Here is a 23,286-nt window from a genome sequence, read left to right on the forward strand (position 1 = left end):
AATGTACGCTTATTTAAATGCAACTATATCTTCAAATATAACTCAAAAAAGCTCCTCAGTCCTCAGATCCAGTATATATTTTTATTTGTACACCATTCAGAGCTCCTCTGTGAGGGATATATATATATATATATTTTCTTACTTCTTCGTAGGGTCTATGTGTATTTTTCTTCTAGCCAGGTTTTCCCTATGTAGCCAAGGTTTTTTTGTAGCTCCAGCTCAGTAGAATCTCATCTACTCGGTTCTGGGCTTTTTTGCTCTGCTAGGTGTTAGAAAAGAAAAAAGCCCAGAACCGAGTAGATGAGATTCTACTGAGCTGGAGCTACAAAAAAACCTTGGCTACGTAGGGAAAACCTGGCTAGAAGAAAAATACATATATATATATATATATATATATATATATATATATATATATATGTATGTATGTATGTATGTATGTATGTATGTATGTATGTATATGTATATGTATATATATATTCTGAGGTTTTCATGGGTGTTTGTATGTAGGTCTTTGGTTATTCGGGTTTTCTCCCATGTAAAATTGGAGGTTTCTTGGTAACGTTTTGACGAAGTCTCATTCGTCATCTTCAGGCTGGTGTCTTCGGCTTCGTGCTTCTAGGAGCAATGGTTCACATTTCACATTGCTCCTAGAAGCATGAAGCCGAAGACACCAGCCTGAAGATGACGAATGAGACTTCGTCGAAACGTTGCCAAGAAACCTCCAATTTTACGTGGGAGAAAACCCGAATAACCAAAGACCTACACACACACACACACACACACACACACACACATATATATATATAACACACACACACACACAAATAAATATAGCAATAATAATATTCTACTGCTCCCTCAGAATCCATACATAAGTCACTTAGTGTGTTAATACAAGTGCTGAAGAAGTCCCGGTCTTACCTGGGTTGGTCTTAGAGGTGCGCACTGGCGTATAGTGGTTTTTTGAAGATGTTCGGATGGGTGTGTTGTCTTTGGGGGAGGTATCTATAGCCGAGATAGTCTCTCTTTCACAGTGTGCTATGGGGATTGGTCCCTGCTGCCGGAGGATATCGGCCAGAGCCCTAAAAGGAAGAAAGACCAAACATGCACAGCTTTTATAAAGCAAGTGAGCAGCAAGTGAAAAGTAAACTCTCCTCTGACTTCTGATTAAAATTAAAAAGGGAGAATATTATAGTAGTCACATTTCCTTTTGTCCATATGTGTGTACAAAACTAGTTTTTGGCTGACCTTGAAAAAAGCAAATCGGGGTCATAATTGCTTAGGTTTTTATATGGGACAGCACTAGGAAATCCCAGAGCTATAAAGTGGAGGGGGGGGGGGAATTAAAAGAAGAAGAAAACAATCCCCCAAAAGAAATTGTAGAAAACTATTTCTGAACTGCGGCAAGAGAATTAGATGAATGAGTAAATACAGGTTCAAACATTTTCAGGATTGCTGACTGTAAATATGAAATGAAATATCATTTGGTAGAAAGACCATGACAAAGCAAGACAAATAGTAGAATGCAGAGACATCACAACGACAGCAAATTATATGTTGCCAAGCCATGGTTTTCCCACTTGTAACATATGGCTATGATACGTAGACCCTCAGAAAGGCTGAATGAAGGAAAAATCATGCTTTTAAATTGTGGCACTGGAGAAAACGGTTGACAATACCTTGAATTGCAACAAATTATTCAGTGTCAGATAAAGTAAAACTGCTTGCTAGGAGACCCAATGATGAACTGAACCTTAAATATTTCGGGCACATAATTCCCAACCTATGTTCAGAAATAGCCTCAATGACAGGTTATTGTTGCAGAGCAACTCTACACTGACAACTTGTTATTCTTGATACATTTCATCTAGCTGGGCTGGCTTGATCCCACTGTTTCGGTTAAATTGAATTGATTTTAATTGGGTTGTTTTAAATTGTGGCCAAAAATATTTAATTATTTTTAAACTGTTTTTAAATTTTGTATGTTCTGTTTTTATTCTGGCTGTTCACCGCCCTGAGTCCCGCTGGAGAAGGGCGGTATACAAATTGAAACAAATAAATAAATAAATGAAAGGGAGCTAAAGTCTCCATTTCAGGTACTGTCTGTACTCATACAAACTCATCCCACTTGAAGGAAGCGATTGGTGTTTTTCATATCATCTACTGATGCTGGGAAGGAGGAGAAAATAAGCTAGTAGAGTTTAGCAAAAACTACTCTTAAACCGTTCCGCATAAAGCTCTAAGGACAGAACAAACTGAAATCCTCATTACTGAAGTGCATTGGATCTTTGCCATCAGGGCAGCACAAATCATGGTAACATATTTTTCTGCCAAGACAAGGTCTGAAGGAATATATGTTCACATGGCTATCAAGAAGACCCCCAAATCTCTTCTGGATTTTTAAGTAGTCTGCTGCATACTCTGTTTTACCTGATCAGGAAAAAAGCCATTCATAATTAGATTGAGAAGGCAAGTTATTGTGAGTTAAGTGACACACCATCTTGCGGTATTATCTGGAAGATGTTTGAAGAGATGGACAGGTTCCTTGGGATTGTTAACTCAGCCACCTGTCCTTTAGATAGATAGATAGATAGATAGATAGATAGATAGATAGATAGATAGATAGATAGATCCATTCTTATTAATTAAAACCATTCAGGAAGTGATGTGTGGTTGACTTCATGCACTGGTGAATGCATCCCTGAAGGAGGTACTTCCACAAGAAGTTATCAGGCTAAAAAAAAATGCTATATAAGTCTAATAAAACTAAATTTGTTAGAATAGCTATAGTAACAGAACCTTGCTAGTGTAAACAGGTGCTCCCCCTCTTTCAACTTCAGATGAATTAGGCAGGGACCAGTCTGATGAATTTTCTCAAGTTGATTTCTTGGCATGGATTTAAGCTATACAGTACTTAGTCTGATTGCTGTCTTGGTAACAGATTTTGCCACTGTCCTTCGAGGGCATTCTTGATGTCTTCTACAGAACCTTATGATGTTGCGCAACCTTGCTCTTTTCTCAGAGGCTCAGTTAATGAATGAGGATATTTTAGTCACATGCTTATTGTATTAGTCCTTGATTTATTGCCTCTGTTTTTGAATTGCATTAGATGTGTTCTTAATATGATATATAAATAGTCACTAAAATAAAATCTTTAATATAAAAATAAGTGAAGATCATTTTTTTTAAAAAAAATAATACAACTTAGATCAAGGATAATATGGATATATGTCAAGTTTTCCGGGATGAGTAGAGGATATATCTGCCCCATTCTCATTTTTGTGGACCGTCTCAAGACTATGATACCAAAATTTGGTAGGTTTGTGTTTAAAGACAATAGCTTAAATCAGAAGCCTTCCCTGGATGCTTAACATTTCTCTGTTGACATAGACACATCAGCCCCATTCCCCCATTGGTTCTTGGCGATTAAAAGAACAAAAATAATTTTATTTTTATTTTATTAGTGCCATCACTGATTACAAAAAGGTTTCCGGCCTTTCTCTACTTGAAAAGCTGTGTGTGCATGTGTGCGTGCATGTATGTAAACATGTTACAAGCATTGCAAGCAGCAGTCTACAGATGTTAGATTTGAGGAGGTTAACAGATTGCCTGATTACATCATATCCACTGCTGTATTTATATTTATGCATTTACATGTATAGATTAACATTCATCTGCTATTGTCTATGTTTTCCCCCTTTGATGATGATGAGGTAAATGTGTGTGTTCTTTCATGCCACACCAAGTCACTGCTATTTCCTGAAAAAAGGGAATTATTCTGCTCTCATTCTCAATATTAAAAAATGGTTTACAACTTATTTAAAAAAATGGGGAGGGGATTTTTAAAAATGAATCTTTCTGTATATACTAGAAACAGAAGCGAGGAAAAAACTCTTGAGTTCAGGATTAGATTTTTAAAAAAACTGAAATGAATGTTGCAGAACCTGAGGGCAAATTGAATTGTCCTACACCTGCACCATGCTGCTCTGCATCATAATATTTATTTATTAGTACCTATATTTGATAGGAAACACTTTCTAGAGAAAGGTTTAATTAGAAATATCCCCATGAGATCTTAGAATTGCAGGGCCAAACTATACCTGAAGTATTCTATTTCCACCTATGATTTCTTTTTTCTTTTTAATTAAAAACATCTGCAACTAGATGTAGGCTCAAGAAGAAGAATAACATAAGGAATGGGGTTTTTTTAAACTCTTTTCTTTCCTTCCATTTTTCCATTTAGATCTTTATCCAAGCTACTTTCCAATCTCTACAGGAAAAGATTATTTATCTTTTTTCTCCCATCCAGGAGAAAATGACTTGAAAAATTTGAAGAAGACATAAGGAAGATGAAAAAGAATTAAACAGACTCCTTCCGGAACACATCTCCCCCAAACTGCTTTTTTTTAAAAAAAAAATTAAAAAAAAATAAAATAAAAATAAAACAAGTATTAAGGAGAGAAGTGTGCAATTATTGTCAAGTCTAGACTGGATCTTAATAAGCAAAGACTCTGAGAATTAGCCCTGTTCACCAAGGAGCTCTAATCATGCGATCCAATCATGTTAGAAGTAAAATCAGTCAAGCATCGTCCATAAATAAGTGTGCATTGGACTATAGCTTTATCAACTTCATAAACAATGCATTTTCAGTGCCACAGATGGGTGCAAAAGATTTCCCCATCTGTGATTCACTATAGTTTTACCTTTGCGGCAAGGACATCTCATTTTCTTGCAGCTGGGTATATTACAGCATTTTCCTGGAAAATTGTGATCCTCTCCCAGGTGGATTATTGAATGTGAAATTGTTTTTAGCTCTGCTCAATATTGCCTGCAACATGAATTGCACAAACGGCAAAACTTTTCCCTTCTCATGCTTGTATTATTCTGTAAATCTTTGGAAGCTAAGTGTATTATTATTTTAATGAACAATTTCTTGTGTAGTCGTTGGTGCTCTCTGAGCTTGGCTGTTTGTTTACAGATGTTTTATTATCCAACTAGTGAGTGTGAGGTTTGCTCCATGTTTATATACAGAGGCAACTGTAGTATACATTACACATGTGCACGATACTTATACAACATATAGTTTATGTACTGTAGCTGTTATAGCTATTGGAGCTCTGTAGCTACTATATATAAACAGAGAGAAAAAACCCCATCCTTACTATCACTGATGATGTTAGCTAGTTGGGTAATGAAACATCTGAAAGCAAACTGCCAAATTCAGAGAACACCAAGGACTCCACAGTTCAACCCTGAGCTATATATATTCTCTTCTATTGCAACAATTTCTTACTGTACTTCTCCAACATAGAAGCTCAACCAGTCTTTAAAATACTTCATTTAAAACTAAAACTAAACTTCATTTAATTTTAAAATGTCTGTCTTTCCTTCACAAAGCTGGAACAGTCCTCTGTTCTGATTTTTTTTTTAAAAAAAAGAGCTAAAAGTTACTTCCTGCAGAAAGACGCCCATCTGTTTCTAATGCATGATCAGGATGTCATGTTTTGCCTTGAATTTGGATTTTAGGTTTTGTACAAATCCTAAGGAAGACATGCATATATGCTCATTAATTCCTTTTGGCTAAGGATCCAGTCACTAAGTGTGTAATATGACTATGCCCATATTGCTCTATCTATGAAAAAAAGAAGTTGAGGAGATTTTTTCCAATTTCCATGAAGCAAAAAAGAAGAGGACGGGGGCTGAAGATTGGTAGGAGTTGCAGAACAGATACTTAAATCACAGAGAATACATGTAATCTAACTCTGTTTACCCTTACACTATTTTGTTCTTCACCTTAAGAGTGAAATTATAATTGAATAATATAATTGAAGGCATGGAGACTTTTCTGAGTTAGTTGAGGAATACTGAACTGGTGTCAGAAGAATTCTAAGTTATGATCTCAGCTGTGGGTATTATAGCTAACTCAGCTACATAGAAGCCTTATCAAACTGAAGTTCTATGCCATCTTTTCCCTAACTTTGCAATATTTTGCATACCACTGTGGCAGAATCATAAATGCAAACGTCACTCTCCTTTATTAGTTTTTAAGAGAAGTGCCTCCCAAAAGGAGAAAAAAGGAAAACAATACTTTCCCTTGATGTATTCCTTTACTTATTTGTTGGAGATGACTGTTCTACTATATACGCAACACATGACATTTCAGCTGGGTGCTTCCCAACTGCAAAGAGAGAGGGATGACGGACTTAATCTTGCCAGCTTCTTCTCTAGAACAGCCAAAGGCATCCTACTCATTTGCGTAAGAGATGTGTAGGACTAGGCTAATAATGACACAGTGTTGATGCCAATGATAGATTAAAAACAAAAAAATCATGCCTAAGAGTATGCTTCACCTATCTGAGCAGATGGTAGAGTCAGGTTGGTCTTGATATAGATTCCTGTCTTCAAATGCAACCAGTTTGGACAAGATCATCTAGAGGCCAAGAGGCCAAGTTTCCTGCCTAAGCAGGGAGTTGGACTAGAAGACCTCCAAGGTCCCTTCCAACTCTGCTATTCTATTCTATTCTATTCTATTCTATTCTATTCTATTCTATTCTATTCTATTCTATTCTATTCTATTCTATTCTATCCAAACTAATTATGCCAGCTTAAATAGAGTTGCTCCAAAGTGCACAGGTATAATTGACAATGTGTTCCATCCTGTTCATTGCTGCAGGTTACAGTACCCTCGAAGATTCATGTCCCATTTACCCACAGAAAAAATGATAGTACTGAGACTGCTGACTACACTAAGATTTATACGGATATTGTTTTGGATGGATATTCATACTTCTGGAGGCTGCAATGGCATATGTATATGGTGGGATTGTTGGTGGATTTTGCCCCTTTATGATTCTAATCAATAAAAATCTTGGATTTCACTGTCTAATGTAAATAGTCTGGTTCAAGTAGTAAAGATTAGAACTGTACCAAGCTTTCAAAAATCAGGTACTTCACAAAATATCTTTGCATGAATGAAGCAACCTCTCTGTTCATTAAACAAAGCACATCCTTTGCAAGAACTGCACAGATACTACAAAATCTGTACCTCCACCGATAACTTTCACTGGAACTGCCATGCCTGTATATCTGCATGCAATTGGAAACAGTTGGAGACAACTTTCACAGCAGCTACAAGGGCTTTACAAAAAAAATAGTTGCTGTTTTAACACTTTGAGAAGTACTTTGTTCAGGCTAATGTTGAGAAGCACGTCTTTCAAAGGCCTTCCATCTACAAACTACAGAACTTCTCTCTCTTACTTTTTAAACATATGTAATTTTAAATCAATTTTATTTTATGGTTTCCATCCAGGACAGCTAAGGAAGTCTAAAGAAGCTTCTGAGAATCCTGATTAAAACTCTTAAGTACCTTGTATTTCCTAAGATAGATTGAAAAATATAAAGGAATTTTAGGTCAGTAGGTAGGTACCGTGTTTCCCCAAAAATAAGACCCCGTCTTATATTTTTTTGAACCCTGAAATAAGCACTTGGCCTTATTGCCATGCACTCAAAAGCCTGACTGGGCTTATTATCAGGGGATGTCTTATTTTGGGGGAAACAGGGTACGTAAGGCCATATATGTTTCCATAGATATAAACATAGATATATAATTATAATAATTAAATCTTGAAGACCACTTCAAGATTTAAGCTATAACCCAGAATGCACCTGTACAATACACCTGTATAGGCTCACCATGGTATGCACATGTGACACCTCTGTTCATGAACCTACACTGTAAGATTCCAAAATCTGGTTATCTATGGAATACCATTTTTTAATTGTCTCTACTTGTCCTACAGGAACTGACAGGGAGAGGATGGTCCAGGGCCATTCAGCAATTAAACTGCCATTTTTCAGGATCCTGAAGATTGCCTTCTATGGCACCACTTCTGGTCTCTGAAATAATACATTTTCCCACTTGGCCCCATCCCTATTCCACTTACTTTATTTTTTTCACGTTTGCACTCCAATTGTTTGCTTTTATTGATTTATTTAATGTAAGTTGGCACAAGTCTTTCCAATTTGGCAGCCATATATATATATATATATATATATATATATATATATATATATATATATATATATATATATATAATAAATAAATAAATAAATCATTATGTGCTTTGGATTTGATTTAAGAGCAGCTATTACAGTTAAGGTTTTGTTTTGGTTTTTTAAAAATATTTCTTTCTCTAGATTCACAATTTACCAGTTCTTGGCATGGGCACTCAGTAATTGCCTATTAGGATTCTAGTGCCTTGAGACTCTCTATCATATATTATTGTGAGTGATTGCTCCGCCTCAGTGCTAGAATTGCTTGATTTACAAATAAGAGTTCAGGAAGAAATAAAACTAAAATATAAAGTTATCTTAACCGATGTGTTTTCAAACTCAACCCTCCCAGAAATCAGAGTAGCCCTTTCATTAAAATTAATATATTAGGCCTAGATTTCGTGATGAGGTTTGTGCTGAAAGTTATTAAAACCTTTAATGAGGTAGCTATGGTTTCTACATTCCCTTTTCTTATTCTGCCTGGAGAAAAGGAAAAAGGCTGTCAGAAGCTACTTATGCATAGAGCAAGGCAGCTCCTTTGAAAAACAAGCTTGCCTTGGGACATGGAACGGAAGAAGTTCAGACCATCCAGATTCTACTGAGCCGTCTGCCCTTCATTTGGTCACTCTGGTATTCCACTTCAGGTGCCCTTGATTTGGTCATTCTGGCATTCATTGCCCGGGTGTCAGAGAAATGTCAACATGCTATCCACAGGCAGTGCTCTCTTAAGCAGAATCTGGATGGGATTCTGTCTACTATTTTCTATGTTATTTTAACATCACCATAGCGAAAACACCCTAAATCCCTGAACTCTTGAGCCCTAAGCCTGCCACTCTTAGTCAAAAGTCACAGGAAATGAAACATCTGTGGCTCAAGATTATATCCACTGTCAGTCTCTTCTACCTCCCATCCAGACTCAGGCAGACTTATGTCACTTCTGGAACATTGCAGGGATTGATATGGGGAACCAGAGCCTGACATGACAAGATCCATATATGGATTGTTTGTTGTAGCAATCTCATAAAGTAAAAGATTTACATATGAGTGTCTGTGATTCTTTCTGTGTTACAGTATATCCTCCTAATGGCTGTGGATCAGCACACATACATGTCGATGGTTCAGAAATGTCAAAGGGCTGGGCTGAAAGTCCAAGATTTCAAATGTTTCACACCTATGGATCGTAACACAACAAACAAGCATATGGGAAATGCAATTGTAAAGAACCAAGGAAAGAAGATAAGCAAGCCTGATAGCACCTGGAACTTCAAGTAAATTAGGAACTGCTTCTCTCTGAGAGATGCCAATCTCATCAACTGCCCTCCAACTTTACCTTCAGGAGATGTCTGATGGGACCTTCAGAAATGTTTCACATCTAAGATTTAATTCTTAGGAAAAAGAGACCTGTTCATCTGAATAGTGAGGAATAAAGGTAGTCCTCGTTTAACCGCTAGTCACTTAGCGACTGTTCGAAGGTATGACAGAGCCCCCTCTAAAGCTGCTTACAACCCAGTGCCAGAGTTCCAAAGGCTGCATAGACACCCCGCATTTTGAAATCTTGGCAACCAGCTCACCTTTAAGGCCAGTTGCAGCATTCTGCAGTCACGTGATCATGATTTATAATGTCTTGACCAGTTTCCAGTAAAAAACACCCACATTATACATTAACTTAGACATTCACTTAATACAGGTAGTCCTCAACTTATGACCACAACTGAGCCCAAAATTTATGTTGCTAAGTCTGCTATCTTGCAGAAATTTGTTAAGTGAGATTTTTGTCCCATTTTATGACTTTTCTTGCCACTTTTGTTAAGTGAATCACTGTGGTTGTTAAGTTAGTAACACGGTTGTTAAGTGAATCTGGTTTCCCCATTGACTTTGCTGGTCAGAAGGTTGCAAAAAGGTTGCAACATGACCCCGGGACACTGCAACTGTGTTAAATGTAAGTCAGTTGTCAAGCATCAGAATGTAAATCATGGAGATGCTGAAACAGTCATAAGTGTATAAAATGGTGATAACTCACTTTTTGCAGTGCTGTTCTAATTTGAATGGTCACTACATCAACTGTTGTAAGTCGAGGACTACCTGTAACTGCTGTATGTGTTTAACACTGGTCACTGGCCCCACGGAGAGGGCTCGCAACTTGGGTGTCCTCCTGGATACACGGCTGTCTTTAGAAGAGCATATGACGGCCGTGGCCAGGGGGGCTTTTTATCAGGTCTGCCTCATACGCCAGTTGCGTCCCTTTCTGGATCGGGACTCCCTACACACGGTCACTCAGGCACTCATCACTTCCCCCCTGGACTACTGCAATGCTCTCTACATGGGGCTCCCCTTGGGGTGCACCCGAAGGCTCCAGTTGGTCCAGAATGCGGCCACGCAGGGGATTATGGGAGCGATGGGGCGCTCCCATGTGACACCTCTCCCGTACGAGCTGCACTGGCTTCCGGTGGTCTTCCAGGTGCGCTTTAAGGTGTTGGTGACCACCTTTAAAGCGCTCCATGGCTTAGGGCCAGGGAATCTACGAGACCGCCTTCTGCCGCCAATAGCCTCCCACCAGCCAGTTCGCTCGCACAGAGAGGGCCTCCTCAGGGTGCCGTCGGCCAGACAATGTTGGTGTGCGATCCCCAGGGGGAGAGCCTTCCCTGTGGCGACACCTGCCCTCTGGAACGACCTACCCCCAGAGATACGCACGATACCAGGCCTCCGGACTTTTCGTCGGGCCCTGAAAACTCATTTATTTCATCTAGCCGGGCTGGCTTGATCCCATCCTTTCGGTTTTAATTTGAAATTGGTTTTAACTGGGTTGTTTTAAATTGAGGGCCGAAATTATTTAATGTCTTTTAAACTATTTTTTAAATTTTATATGTTATGTTTTATCTCGTCTATTCACCACCCTGAGTCCTGTTGGAGAAGGGCGGTATAAAAATCAAATCAAATAAATAAATAAATAAACAATCACCACAAAAAAAGTCTCAAAATCAGATCCAGTCACAGGGTCCCTTGACTTACAACAGTTATCACTTATGATCTGGGGCTCTATTACAGTTGTAAGTCGAGAACTACCTATAATCCTACTGCAGGAATAGAAATTGTGTTGTTGAGGTAGACTATGATTTCTAGACCTGCCTTAGACATGAAAAACCAACTGGGTGACTTTGGGCCAGTCACTCAACCCACCTCACTGGTTGTTGTGGTGGCGAAAATAGGAAGAGAAAGGAGTATTAGATATGTTCATCACCTTGACTTATTTATAACCTTAATAAAAATGGAATAAAAAAAGCTCTTATTTCAGCTAGTAACTACGGCTTTTCTTAGGAGAAGTGCCTTAATTTCTGACACAGTAATGTATACATCCAAGAATCAATTATATAAAATATAATATATAGCAGCACTATCCTTGTATTGATCGTGCCATCAATCAGATAGAAGGTTCAGAGATAAATGTTCAAAACAGACTTATTCTGAAAAGTGCTGAATTCACCATGTTGTTTAGATGAAATGGAATGGCTGGAGTCTGTTTATAATTTTTGATAGAGGGTTGTATGTTCTGGATGTATGTAAACTGTATGATTTCCATATGGAATTGGTAGTATACCAAATTTGAGATAAATAAGGTATAGAAGGTGTAGAGAAATAAGGAGACATAATTTGACCTACAATGTTCAACAAGTCTTTTGAAATTAACAAGAGTTAGCCTGTTTTGTTGAGATTTTATGAAGACTGTGAAAACAGACAGTATGTAAAACTAACCCATATATGCAATTTCTAAATTTTGTATATTCCCTAGCATTTTTGAGGTTTCAAATTGTTAGCTAAATTTTGGTAGGTGAGACACACAAGGTACAAGGAAAAGGGCAGTGCAACATTAAATTATTCTGCAAATATTACTGATGGATAAATCCAATTTTTTTCTTTTATCATCTGTTAAAGGAACAGGCAGGTGATTGATTGATTGATTGATTGATTGATTTTTTTTAAATTTGATTTATATGCCACCCTTCTCCGAAGACTCAGCTCGGCTTACAATGCGTTAAGCAATAGCCTTCATACTTTTGTATATTTTATACAAAATCAGCTTATTGCCCCCACAATCTGAGTCCTCATTTTACCTACCTTAGAAAGGATGGAAGGCTGAGTCAACCTTGAGCCTGGTGAGATTTGAACTTGCAGTAATTGCAGGCAGCTGATGTTAATAACAGTGTTTTAGTCTGCTGCGCTACCAGAGCTCTTTATATTGATTGATTGATTGATTGATTGATTGATTATGTACATTTTCAGATGTCATTCCAGGACGTGTACATTAGACAAGACAGAAGTTCAAGTTCCAAGGCAGGCTGAAATAATTTAGAACAAAAATTCTTGTATTCGACCTGTCCTGACCCAGCCAACAGGGTTCCATGAAGCATAATTTGAAAAATGTGAGCACCTTGCAAATCGCACAGATGCAGCAGCTGTGCTAAAACCAATCAATTAAGCTTTGTTCCCTGTATAAAACTCCATGATATGGAGGGAAGAGAGAAAGAGTAGTAGATACAATTGTAGACACATCTTCTCCTAAATCAGGAATGACACTTGTAATTAGATCACAGATGGACCACCCTTGATTGCCCCAGGATTGTGTTTTTGTTTCAAAGGACATTGTATCCCAACAGTTCGTTAAAAAGTTTCTGAGCTGCATTAGCTAGCAGACCGGGCCTAGCAATTAATTTATTTTATGGGGGGGGCATGCATTCACAGGAAAAGGAAGCATCATTCTTCACCACCCTCTTATATTTATCTAAAATTTGGCAGTGGTATATCAACCAGAAAGAGATTCTATAGCTGCAAATGTTTGGCACATTCTATCTCAAAATAACTATAAGCTTTTTTAAAAAAAATTCAATGAATTTTAAAGGAGCTAGCTCACTAAATTAACCACTAGAACATTAGCTTGTTTGCAAATCTAATTCTTTTTGTTGAAAAGCAAAATTGTTAACAGCCATTTGGGATTTTCCCATGTATTCTTGTGGGAGGACTGATCTGTTTTTTGGAATCATCCTTCAAATCTGGTTATAAAGTTGGATTGAACTACCCACACACAAAGCTAGAGCAGATCAGGTTATTTCTGTAGCTCTGGTTCAGGCTCCTTGAAGTGGATCAGGTGGCTTCTGCTTACTCCTACATATTATCCTCGGCATATTATATAAAGGCTGAAAAATTGGGGGGGGAACATTAATGAGAGAATCAAATTGCCACACATACTCAGTGAAAACGCAACGATTCCCATTAAGCGAGGTACCATTATATATTTTTTTTGCATATGCTAGTGTGTGTACGTGTGTGTGTGTGTGTGTATATGTGTGTAAGTAAAGCATTTATAAGGTCTTTTGTGAAAAAGCAAGTTCAAAGACTCAGATAACTAAGGCTGGTGGGGGATGAATATAAATTAAAATATTGTTGTTTAAATGGAAGACAACACAAATTCCAAAGTGCACAACAGCATTATACATTACATTCTAGTGACAGAAATGCAAACACAGCTGGCATTTAAAATCATCTCAGCAGTGTAATGACTGTGGGCAGTACATGTGTAGAAAACTGGAATCTCATTTCTCTTGCTTATAACCCCCCCCCCCCCCAAAATAAATATAGATGGCCAGAGATTTTATTTTGCATTCCATGCCCTGATCCAACTGGCCACAGAAACATAACCAACACCCACTAATTACTAATATCTCATCTGCAGCTAGTACCCAACTGTGAAATAATAACTCAGACATGATGTATATTATCTAAATAACTAAAGCCAGAATGAACAATATGTGGGCCCCTAAATATTGCTGAACTCCAATTCCATCAGCTATAGTCAGCAGACCTAATGTTGAAGAATGACAAGATAGAAAGACCTGCATATGGATTAGAGAACAAACGAAAGTATACAACATCAAGAGAGTAAAAGAATGGAAATGGGTTGGTCACATAGCAAGAAGAATTGATGGCAGGTGGACCAAGGCAGTCATAGAATGGATCCCACTTGATAAAAAGTGTCTACGAAAAGAGACCTAAAATGAATTTTATAAAATAAGATAGCAGCAAGTATTGCAACATAAGACATCAGCAAGTATTGCAAGCCCAATTGACAAAAGGAAAACTCAGGACTATATTAGTTGGAAACATGCAGAAGAGGCCTTCATCCTGTAGTGCAGGGTGTCAAACTGGTAGCCCACGGGCCAGCTGTGTCACGTACAGGCCACGTCTACCCCAGCTCCGCTAAGGGGAAAAATGTCATGAAATGTCACGTGATGGCAATGTGATGCCGTGAGTTTGACACCCATGCTGTAGTGGATAGATGGTGGCTAAAATGATGATGATGATGATGATGATGATGATGATGATGATGATGATGATGACGGTGATGGTGATGATATGTTGACTACCTGTCGCTGGTTTAGATAAAGTAAATAGATACAGGCAAGTAGCAGCATTAAAAAAATCTACGGAGTATTACATTCCTCAGCAACCATGGAAAATGATTATTAATGCCCAGTAAATTTGCAAGTTTGCAAGTGTGCCTTTACAAATGGTGCAAGAAGACCGCAAAGTTGATAGGTAAATCAAACAGTAAATGAATCCGGGATGGTGGAACTCCTATAGGTTCATATCTGAATGTCAACTGGAAATAATGTGTGATGTAAGACATCCAGCAAAATTCCTGACAGTGCAAGAGGAGTGTAATGAGGGATATCAGTGCACATCTATTATAAAATGATCTGTAATTTGCCTTAGAGCAGATGCAAACTAATGTAAACTGAAACAGACTGAGCTTATGGGGACAGAAGATTTGGATCTGAGAGAAATTCCAGAAACAGAAGCTAGTACAAGTGAGAGTTAAAACAGGAATTCAATTGTAACAGAAGAATAAGGAAAAAATATAGGTACTGACTTGGAAGACAGCAAGAAATAAAGCTGACACATTTCAGGAAAACACTTGAAGTATGAAAACTCTATGAGCATGTGTTTATTCCACATCAGTACCAAACCTGAAATCTGGGTCATATCCTATTTGTTAAGTGATGCAGGAATATGATAAAATACAAGTATGTACCAACATTAATCCAATATTTATTATTTGTGCATCAAAATACCAAATTTGTCTTATTTAGTAACTGTTACAACTTGAGGTTGTAGAATAAATGAAGCTACAAAAGTGCTGAAAAAGTAACTTCACAATCAGTCCTCACATTTATGTCCTCTGCAGAACCCCGTGGTCACATGATTGAGATTTAGGCACTTTGTGACCAGGGGGCATTTATAACCAAGAGCATCCCATGGTCATGTGATTACTATTTACATACTTCACAGCCAGGTTCTGAAAGAGTCAATGATGAGCCTGGAAGTGAAATCACAAGTCACAGTCACATGATATCTCACTTAATGACTGTGATGGTATTTGCTTCATGGCTGTGGGAGAAGCGAGGTCACAAGCCCATTGCAATCATGTTTTTTCACTTAACAACTGTGTTGCATAGCAAGAAGTTGTTGGTCCTAACTGTAGATGCTCAGCAAGGACTACCTACATGGGCTGATTTTCATCAGATTTGGTTTCATGTTGTCATCATTCAGTTACCAATGTTATTATATGGTACTTGCCATGGATTGATTTGTACATGTTCCTATATAGATTTGTGCCATATCATTGTGTAAAAATATGAATGGACACCTGTAATTCTATTGAAAACTGGCCAGAAGGGCAAAATAAGTTGTTCTGCTTATGTAGTATCTGAAAGAATACCAGAACAAAAACTTTTAAGTCTAAACAATAGGGATGGTTCTCAAAGCAAGAGACAATTATCTCACGTGGGGGAAAGAGGGGTTCAATGAACCTCTTCACAATTCTCTCTGTGATTTAATTGGCATCATTGATGGGATCCAAGTCTAGGCACTAGAACAAATTAAAGATGAGAACGCTCAAGTTTAAGAGAACAAATTCCAAGGATTCTGTGTAAGATTCGATGGTAGAACAAACCCTACCACCCCCACTCCCAATGCTATGACTGATAAAGAGTACTGCTAGGACAGATACTTTACAATGGGAGAAAGATGGTGCATAACTTTCCAATCTATAACTAGAAAAGCACGGATACTACAGTTGAGTTTCACTGCCAGCCTAAAAGAAATGGAGTAATTAAAAGCTACTGGCTATGTTTCATCTACATGTGCAAGCTGCCTAGAAAGGCTGGCAGACCTGTGAGTGGTGAGAAGATGATACAAATTCATAGGGGGGGGGTTTCTGGGCCTTGTGTTTTAACAGGATATTTAGGATCCATATCATTTTAAGGATGTAAGGTCCAGAAAACAACTCACAACAGACATCCAGATTTACAGTCATAGTCCAGAACAGTGGTGAAATTCAAATTTTTTTTATCACCGGTTCTGTGGGTGTGGCTTGGTGGGTGTGGCAGGGGAAGGATACTCCTGGGAGAAGGATATTGCAAAATCTCCATTCCCACCCCATTCTGGGGCCAGCCAGAGGTGGTATTTGCCAGTTCTCCAAACTACTCAAAATGTCCGCTACTGGTTCCCCGAACTACTCATAATTTCCGCTACCGGTTCTCCAGAACCTGTCAGAACCTGCTGGATTTCACCCCTGGTCCAGAAGGTGTTTAGACATGGGTAAACAGTCTGTTCCTGTCCAAAAAGCAAGATGAGATTCAAAAGTGCACCTTGAGGAATATAATAAAACATATTATGATTGTTTTCAAAGTAACCATAACAAATACTCAAGTCTAGCCTGAGCAAAGTGGCTGCCTCAAACAGATGTTCCTAGGGACCAGTAATGAAGTATTCAAAGCAAAGTCCAAAATATTTCACACTGTCCTGTGTGATCTCAGCTACTTTGCTATCTCTATGTGTGATGCAGAACACTGTTCAATTGCTGGCATTGAAATGGGAAGCATTGTGTCATTTTTATCCTTCAGCACTAGGCTGAAGGATATTTCAAAATATATAACAAATAGTTGAGATAATTTAGCAAACGCTAGAGAAAAACTGTACCATCATTTGTTAAAACAATATGAAAATATTTACTCTTACCCACATGAATAAGTCAGGTACATAATTGTGCTTCTGCTACTAAAATTAGCAATTTAAATTGTGTTATCTTTGTGATAGATCAGTTCAAGCAATTACAATGTCACTGTACCATTTACTTACTATACCTTATTTCCCTGTGTTATTTCCTCAATAAAAATAATATTAAAATTCTTAATTCTTAATCTCAACACTTTGCTGCTTTTATCTATATATTCAAAACTCCAATCAATGCATTGCTCAACACTTGTATCGTTTTATGTTTTATATGTAAAAAAGTGACGAAGTGAAATGTTAGAAAATGTGCGTACAGACCAATATTAGCAGTTCTCAATCTTAACATTTCAAAAAGTCACCCAGAACTGTCAGCGGACAATATCATCATTCATTGTTGACCATGCTGCTTCTTTATGACACACAATAATACTTTTCTTAGAAACTGTGAATTATGAAATCTCACAAAATCTGCCAGCAATATTGGTCCTATCACTATACAGTTATTTCTCCAACAACAAGAGGCCTTTACTTAAAAATCCTTCAGACTGAGCTAACATTGTTTCCTCTAGAGTTAAATAAGAATCATTATAGTATCTATATATGCCCTTAGAATATTTTTATATACATGATATCCATTATAATTTAGAATTGATTTTATTCCCTCTGAAATCAGTGAAAATATCAACTCACCTAAAATCAAAACCAAAACCACTAATTTCCCTTTGTGGCAAGCAGCTTATTTATTATACTCTCAATTCTGAAAAATCAGTTTATAGTTGCAAAAAGAGTACCTGGTCCCAAATATTAAGCTTAGCCTAATATAAGTGACCAGTATGTTTGGAGAAGAATGTATTTCCATCAGCTCCAATTTTTCCTCCCAGCTTGATTATCCCAAGACATAACTAGTCTGCATAGAACTGAAAGATCTAAAAAGTATGGAAATCTCATCTCCTCAGTCTTAAAAACATATGATCCTGACCATATAGGATTTCATTCTTTTTAAAATAAATAAGAAATACATTCATATGTGAAAAGTAGGGTCCATGACTTCATGGAAACTACGAGCATTCTTTTGGCAGCTCCCAGAGTGGGCTTTAATAATTTTGAAGGGACAAAATAGATTCTTTAGGATTTGAAGTTACCAGTTAGCAATATCCAAACTGTCCTTACAATCTTAATTTTTGCAACTTATTTTAACATATCTACTTCAATCAAGCCATCAGAATTTGTGCTTTTGAAGTATGGCCCTTGAGTGGCAAAAGTTGAACGCCCTGTGATATACCATGCATTCCCCTAGTAACTTGTAAATGGCTTTTAGTATTTAAATAGATTTACCAAAGTTGATGAAATGTAGGTTAAATGTCTCTGAACGATATAATCTTTTGTCATCTTCTGTACTGTAATAATTTTAAAAATCCATGCTTCCAAATATCTATTTTTTCCAAAACACAATTGTTATTCATTTCTTTAGATCCTTGATCTCCATACAAGTGATTTATTTCAGCGTTTAAAAACATATTTTAAAAGTGAAAAGAACATCTAAGAATAGAAATGACAGGGAATTTAGACAGGGCTGATAAGGCTTCATGTGATTTTGATGAGAGATTTTGTAATGCCACTGCTCCTGGCATTATAAAAAAATATGGGAAAAAGGAGCACACATATATTTCCAGATTCATCAAGAATGCCATTTACCTACTGAGATGTGCTGACCTTAGCAAAAGCATTAATGAAACAAAAAAGAGATGTTTGAGTCCCATAAGACTCAATTCTTCCCAATTCTCAATTCTTCCTAATATTTACTGAAGTTAATGCAGTAATATTTCATAGTGTTCAGTAATATTTCATAGTATTACTAAAAGAAGTTTTAAATATTATTACTATGTGCATGTGTGTATGTGGGATCTGTGTGTATTTGTGTGTATGCATGCATGCCAAAACTCATAAGGTACTGACTAAGAGCCAAGTGCATTCAAATTAAAATTTAGTTTTAGCATAACCCTTCACTTGCAAAGCTTAAGATGTCAGAAAAATGTGATTCAGTCTGCATACCAGCTGATGAGTTGCCTTCATTGTGTATAATATAGCAGTGAGTAAATGAGAAAAATGAAATAAGAGAATATTTTCAAGTTTTCCAGATTGGCTTGTGTGGCAGCGGGTGGGTGTGGGGGATAGATGTGATAAATTTGGGCTTTTTTGTAGTCTTGCTTGGGATTTTACTGAGTAGAATGCTGATACTGTATTCTATGCACTGGGTAAAATACACTTGCTTTTCATTTAATAAGCTGGTGTCAAGTCTTTCAGCATACACAATATTTAATTGATGATTTAAATGAAAGATAATCATGCAAAGGCAGCTGCTCCTCTCTGTCATGATTGCTTCTATTACATATTTTCAAAAAATTGCTCACTACAAATTAGCTTACTTACACTTGAGTGACACATACACCCCAAATCCTACATTTGAAAGCCCCATCTCAACAATTCATGTCAGATGCAAAAGTACTTGTCATTCACAGAGGTAAAATGAAGGGCATCTGACTTTTCCCAGTTAAAAGGTATTTCCGCTATGCAACATTTGCACAGAGGGTGAGTAGTTTTCTTTTGTTATTATACTTAAAGACCAAAAACAAAAACAAAAAACAAGTACCACCTCAATCATTCAAATGTTAACTTAGAATGCCTCAATGTGCTTAAAATAGAAATATGGAGGGCTTCCTAGTAGTTCTAACTACTGAACAAAACAAAACAAAATATGACATGGTCTCCTCTCCAGAAGAAGCTGGCTTAGAAAAAGAGATTAATCCTTTTAGAACTGCAAGGAGGAAATGTTCCACTTTCTGTAGCACTTAGAGTAAACAAAAACTAGCAGGACACAGAGTGCAGGAGAAAATCAGGCACCATAGGAAGTGTGAAAGTTCCAGGCAGAATTCAGGAAAGGGATGAAAGTGAATATGCAATTGTACAAGCATGCTTTTAGTTGGGTCAGTAGAGGAGGAGGCAAAATTAACAGGAGGAAAAGAGGAGGAAAAGAATCTTAAGTAGGGATTTAAAAATATAGGGAAAGTGTTATAACCTTGGGAAGAATAGATGGAACTTGTAGAAAATAGCCCAGAGAGTTTTTGTGCAGTTTCATCAATTGAGGGAGAAAAAACTGTTGAGTGTTTAACAGGAAGATGCATTGGTACAAACTTTAAAACAGAGAAAATGGGAAAATCCTTTGTATGATTTGTAGCTCTATAAAAAGGTGTCTGATAAACAGCAAACAGAGCAGTCTGAACTGCTTTGAAAGCTACAAAACAACACAGAACCTAATTCTCGCGGTTTTAAAAACGATACAAAGATGTATTGCAATGAGGAATGAGATATTTCCCTGATTTCTTTGAGGGAAAGAAAGCTTTGAAAGGCTTATATATATTGTTAAAAGTGAACAACTCTCTTCCTATTTTAAGCCTGCTTGATATTATGTAATTCTGTGCTTTGTTGTTAGGGTAAAATAAATTAATGTTAGTGCCTAAAGGTAAATACAGATTTCAAGGTTGTACGAAAATAGAAATAGAATAAAGATTAACATTTGTTAAAAGTTGTCAATTTGAGACCTCACTAAGAGGTTTGTAGCTAAAACATTTAAAATACCTAATTTTTAAGAAATCATAGGACAATATTTTTTTCAAAGCCTATGAAGTAAGGTCTCCAAATTTGTTAGATGGTTGTGATAATTGGGCTATTAAATAATTTTAGTTATTAATACAGAACTCATCCACCTACACCTTCTATTTAGAGGGTGCTCTTCAAACTGTAGCAGGTTTTACATAGCTGTGTTTCTGATAAAATTCACTCTTTCCTCTTCAGCCTACCTAATTCAAAAGAAATGGCTCATTTATTTGTTGAGTAAAATTTACCATAACCTAAATCTTTATTCAACTTTATGATTGGGTTTTACTTTATAACTCTTCATAATCCACATTTGAGCAAGTTATTTAGAAAACATTATTCTTCTCTCTCTGTGTATGTGTGTGTGTGTGTGTGTGTGTGTGTGTGTGTATGTGTATGTATGTATGTGTATATATATATATAATATATACACAATAGTCTACAATATATACTACAATAGTCTATCTATGGAAGTTGTGGGTTCTCCATCTTTGGTGGTGTTTAGAAGAGGCTCAAAGAGGTTTTTAGGATGTTCCTGCACATTGCGGGGAGTCGGATTAGATGATCTTTATGGTCTCTTTCAACTCTACAATTCTATGAACTAATGAAAAATATGAAGATTTTTAATTGGATTATTTAAAAATATGCTATGTGTACGATAATACTCAGTACTATAGTACTGGTATTATGTCTATTGCTAATAATGTCACCTTTTTCAGAGGGAGATATTAAAATCTACTTTTCCCAATTGTTCCTATTAATAAAAAGAGAAGGAATTGAATAATATGATATAAAATTGCTATCCCTAACCTGATTTCTTCTAAATACATTGGACAAGATCTCCCATCATTGAAACCAATATGTCATATTGGGTAAGGATGACGGGAGTTTTAGTCCAAAATTTCTGGAGGATGCTAAATTGGGCAAGGCTGATACAGAAGAATCAGCATGCCAATTCTGAACAAAATAAATGTTAAGAAATGAGGATCTCCATACCAGGAGGTGAGACAACTTGTATGAGGTTTTGCACATTTGTTTCTCTAGGGAAACAAGGATCCAGAAGAACAGCAGGTGACAATGTCTCAAGTATCCTAAAGGAAACTCCTTTCATTTCCCACAGGAGAACAGATTGCACAGAGGAATAAGGAAATCAATTATCCCATTTATAAGACAGTAAAGTGGGGTTTACTGTCATAAGTCAACCTGGAAAACACAGTGGTTTCTGTGAGGCAGGGGATTTCTCCCCAAGTCACAGGATGATAGCATTTGGAGTGAGAATATTTCACTCACATCAGTGCACACGCATTGCTCAGGTTGTGGAAAGTGAAAAAGGGTACTGGGGTCCACTCTGTTCTCACCTGTGGATGTTCATTTCCTGTGGTGGTTGTCGTGCTTTGTCGTATGCCACCTTAGCAAAAATGCCCGCAATGACAACAAAGGCAATGGCCCCACATGAAATGTAGACGGTGGCATTTGTGTTGTCCTCATTAGGGTCATACCCATTGGGTATATCTCCAGGTCCATCATTATTGGTGGCAGGGGTCATAGGATCTGTGCTAGGACGGGGGTCCTGATTTCGGCACTTTTCCTGATTGAGCTTCTTAGAGCGCTTGTTGCAGCAGAAGCGGAAAGAGCAGGTGCCACAACAGTAGCGAAAATCCTGCTGAGTATTGTTGCACTCAAACTCTTTGTCCCACTGCCCACTCACATCATAGTAACCCATGCATGTCTCATATGCTGGGCTGGAACTGCCTGCACTGCTGCTGCTGCTGCTGCTACTGGAGGGCACCTTTGCTGGCCCTACACCAGGACTGCGTCCACGGCTTCCTCCACCACCGGCTTGCACAGAAGAAGGGGCCGTGCTAGTTAGGGACTGGTTCAGTTGCTCCTTGGCTGGCTTGTAAGGTCTCCGGGAGGCTCCTGTCCCCTGTGTCCGGTTGCCCTTGGGCGTCCGTGGGGGCCCAGCTGCCTGGGTGGTCAGAAGTAGTGTCAGGACATACAAAGCAAATGGGAGAAGCAAGAGGAGATGCCTCCACCCCATGGTGAGTTGAAAGAGCAGAAGAGAGGAGGTGGGAGGGGGGGCTCTGCCCAGCCCAGTCCAATCAAGAACCTTGGTCCTGCCACTCCATGGATCTGAAGAGGAGCAATTTGGCACTTCACTTCATCCTGATAAAAAACAAGAGGCACTACTCGGCTGCTTCAGGGCAAAGATGGGCTCTTCTCCGGGTCCCGACCTCCTTGTCACGGCTCCTCCAGTGATGGGCTACAGGAGAGAAGGAAACATCAGAGGCTACCTGCCCAGGCCAAAAAAAAAAATGAATGGGGAGAAAGAAGCTGGGACAGTGCTCAAGGATGCTGGAGTTGCCCCCAAGGGGGCCTACTATGATTCCGAATTGAGGAGGGAGGGAAGAGGCAGAACTGTCCAGAAGAAGCGCAGAAGGTCTCTTTGGGGCAGGGACCAAAAAAAAAAAAAAAAAGAAAGAAAGAAAGAAAGAAAGGAAAAAAGAAAGAAAG

The 23,286-nt window shown here is 37.8% G+C and overlaps 1 protein-coding gene across 1 annotated transcript in view; it reads right to left on the reverse strand.

Moving 5' to 3' along the window:
* Positions 1-22,813, reverse strand: part of SHISA6 (shisa family member 6) — a 316,519-nt gene extending 293,706 nt beyond the window's left edge. Inside the window, exons 1-2 of the mRNA XM_070934467.1 lie at positions 22,131-22,813; positions 922-1,082 (exon numbers count right to left, since the gene is read on the reverse strand). Of these exons, the coding sequence (XP_070790568.1) occupies positions 922-1,082; positions 22,131-22,813 (844 nt within the window). The remainder of the gene's footprint in view (positions 1-921; positions 1,083-22,130) is intronic.
* Positions 22,814-23,286: the final 473 nt, after the last annotated feature.

This window comes from Pituophis catenifer, unplaced genomic scaffold (genome assembly GCF_029215685.1).
Source record: "Pituophis catenifer annectens isolate HBS135680 unplaced genomic scaffold, rPitCat1.0.hap2 SCAF_2, whole genome shotgun sequence".
NCBI classification, from domain to species: domain Eukaryota; kingdom Metazoa; phylum Chordata; class Lepidosauria; order Squamata; family Colubridae; genus Pituophis; species Pituophis catenifer.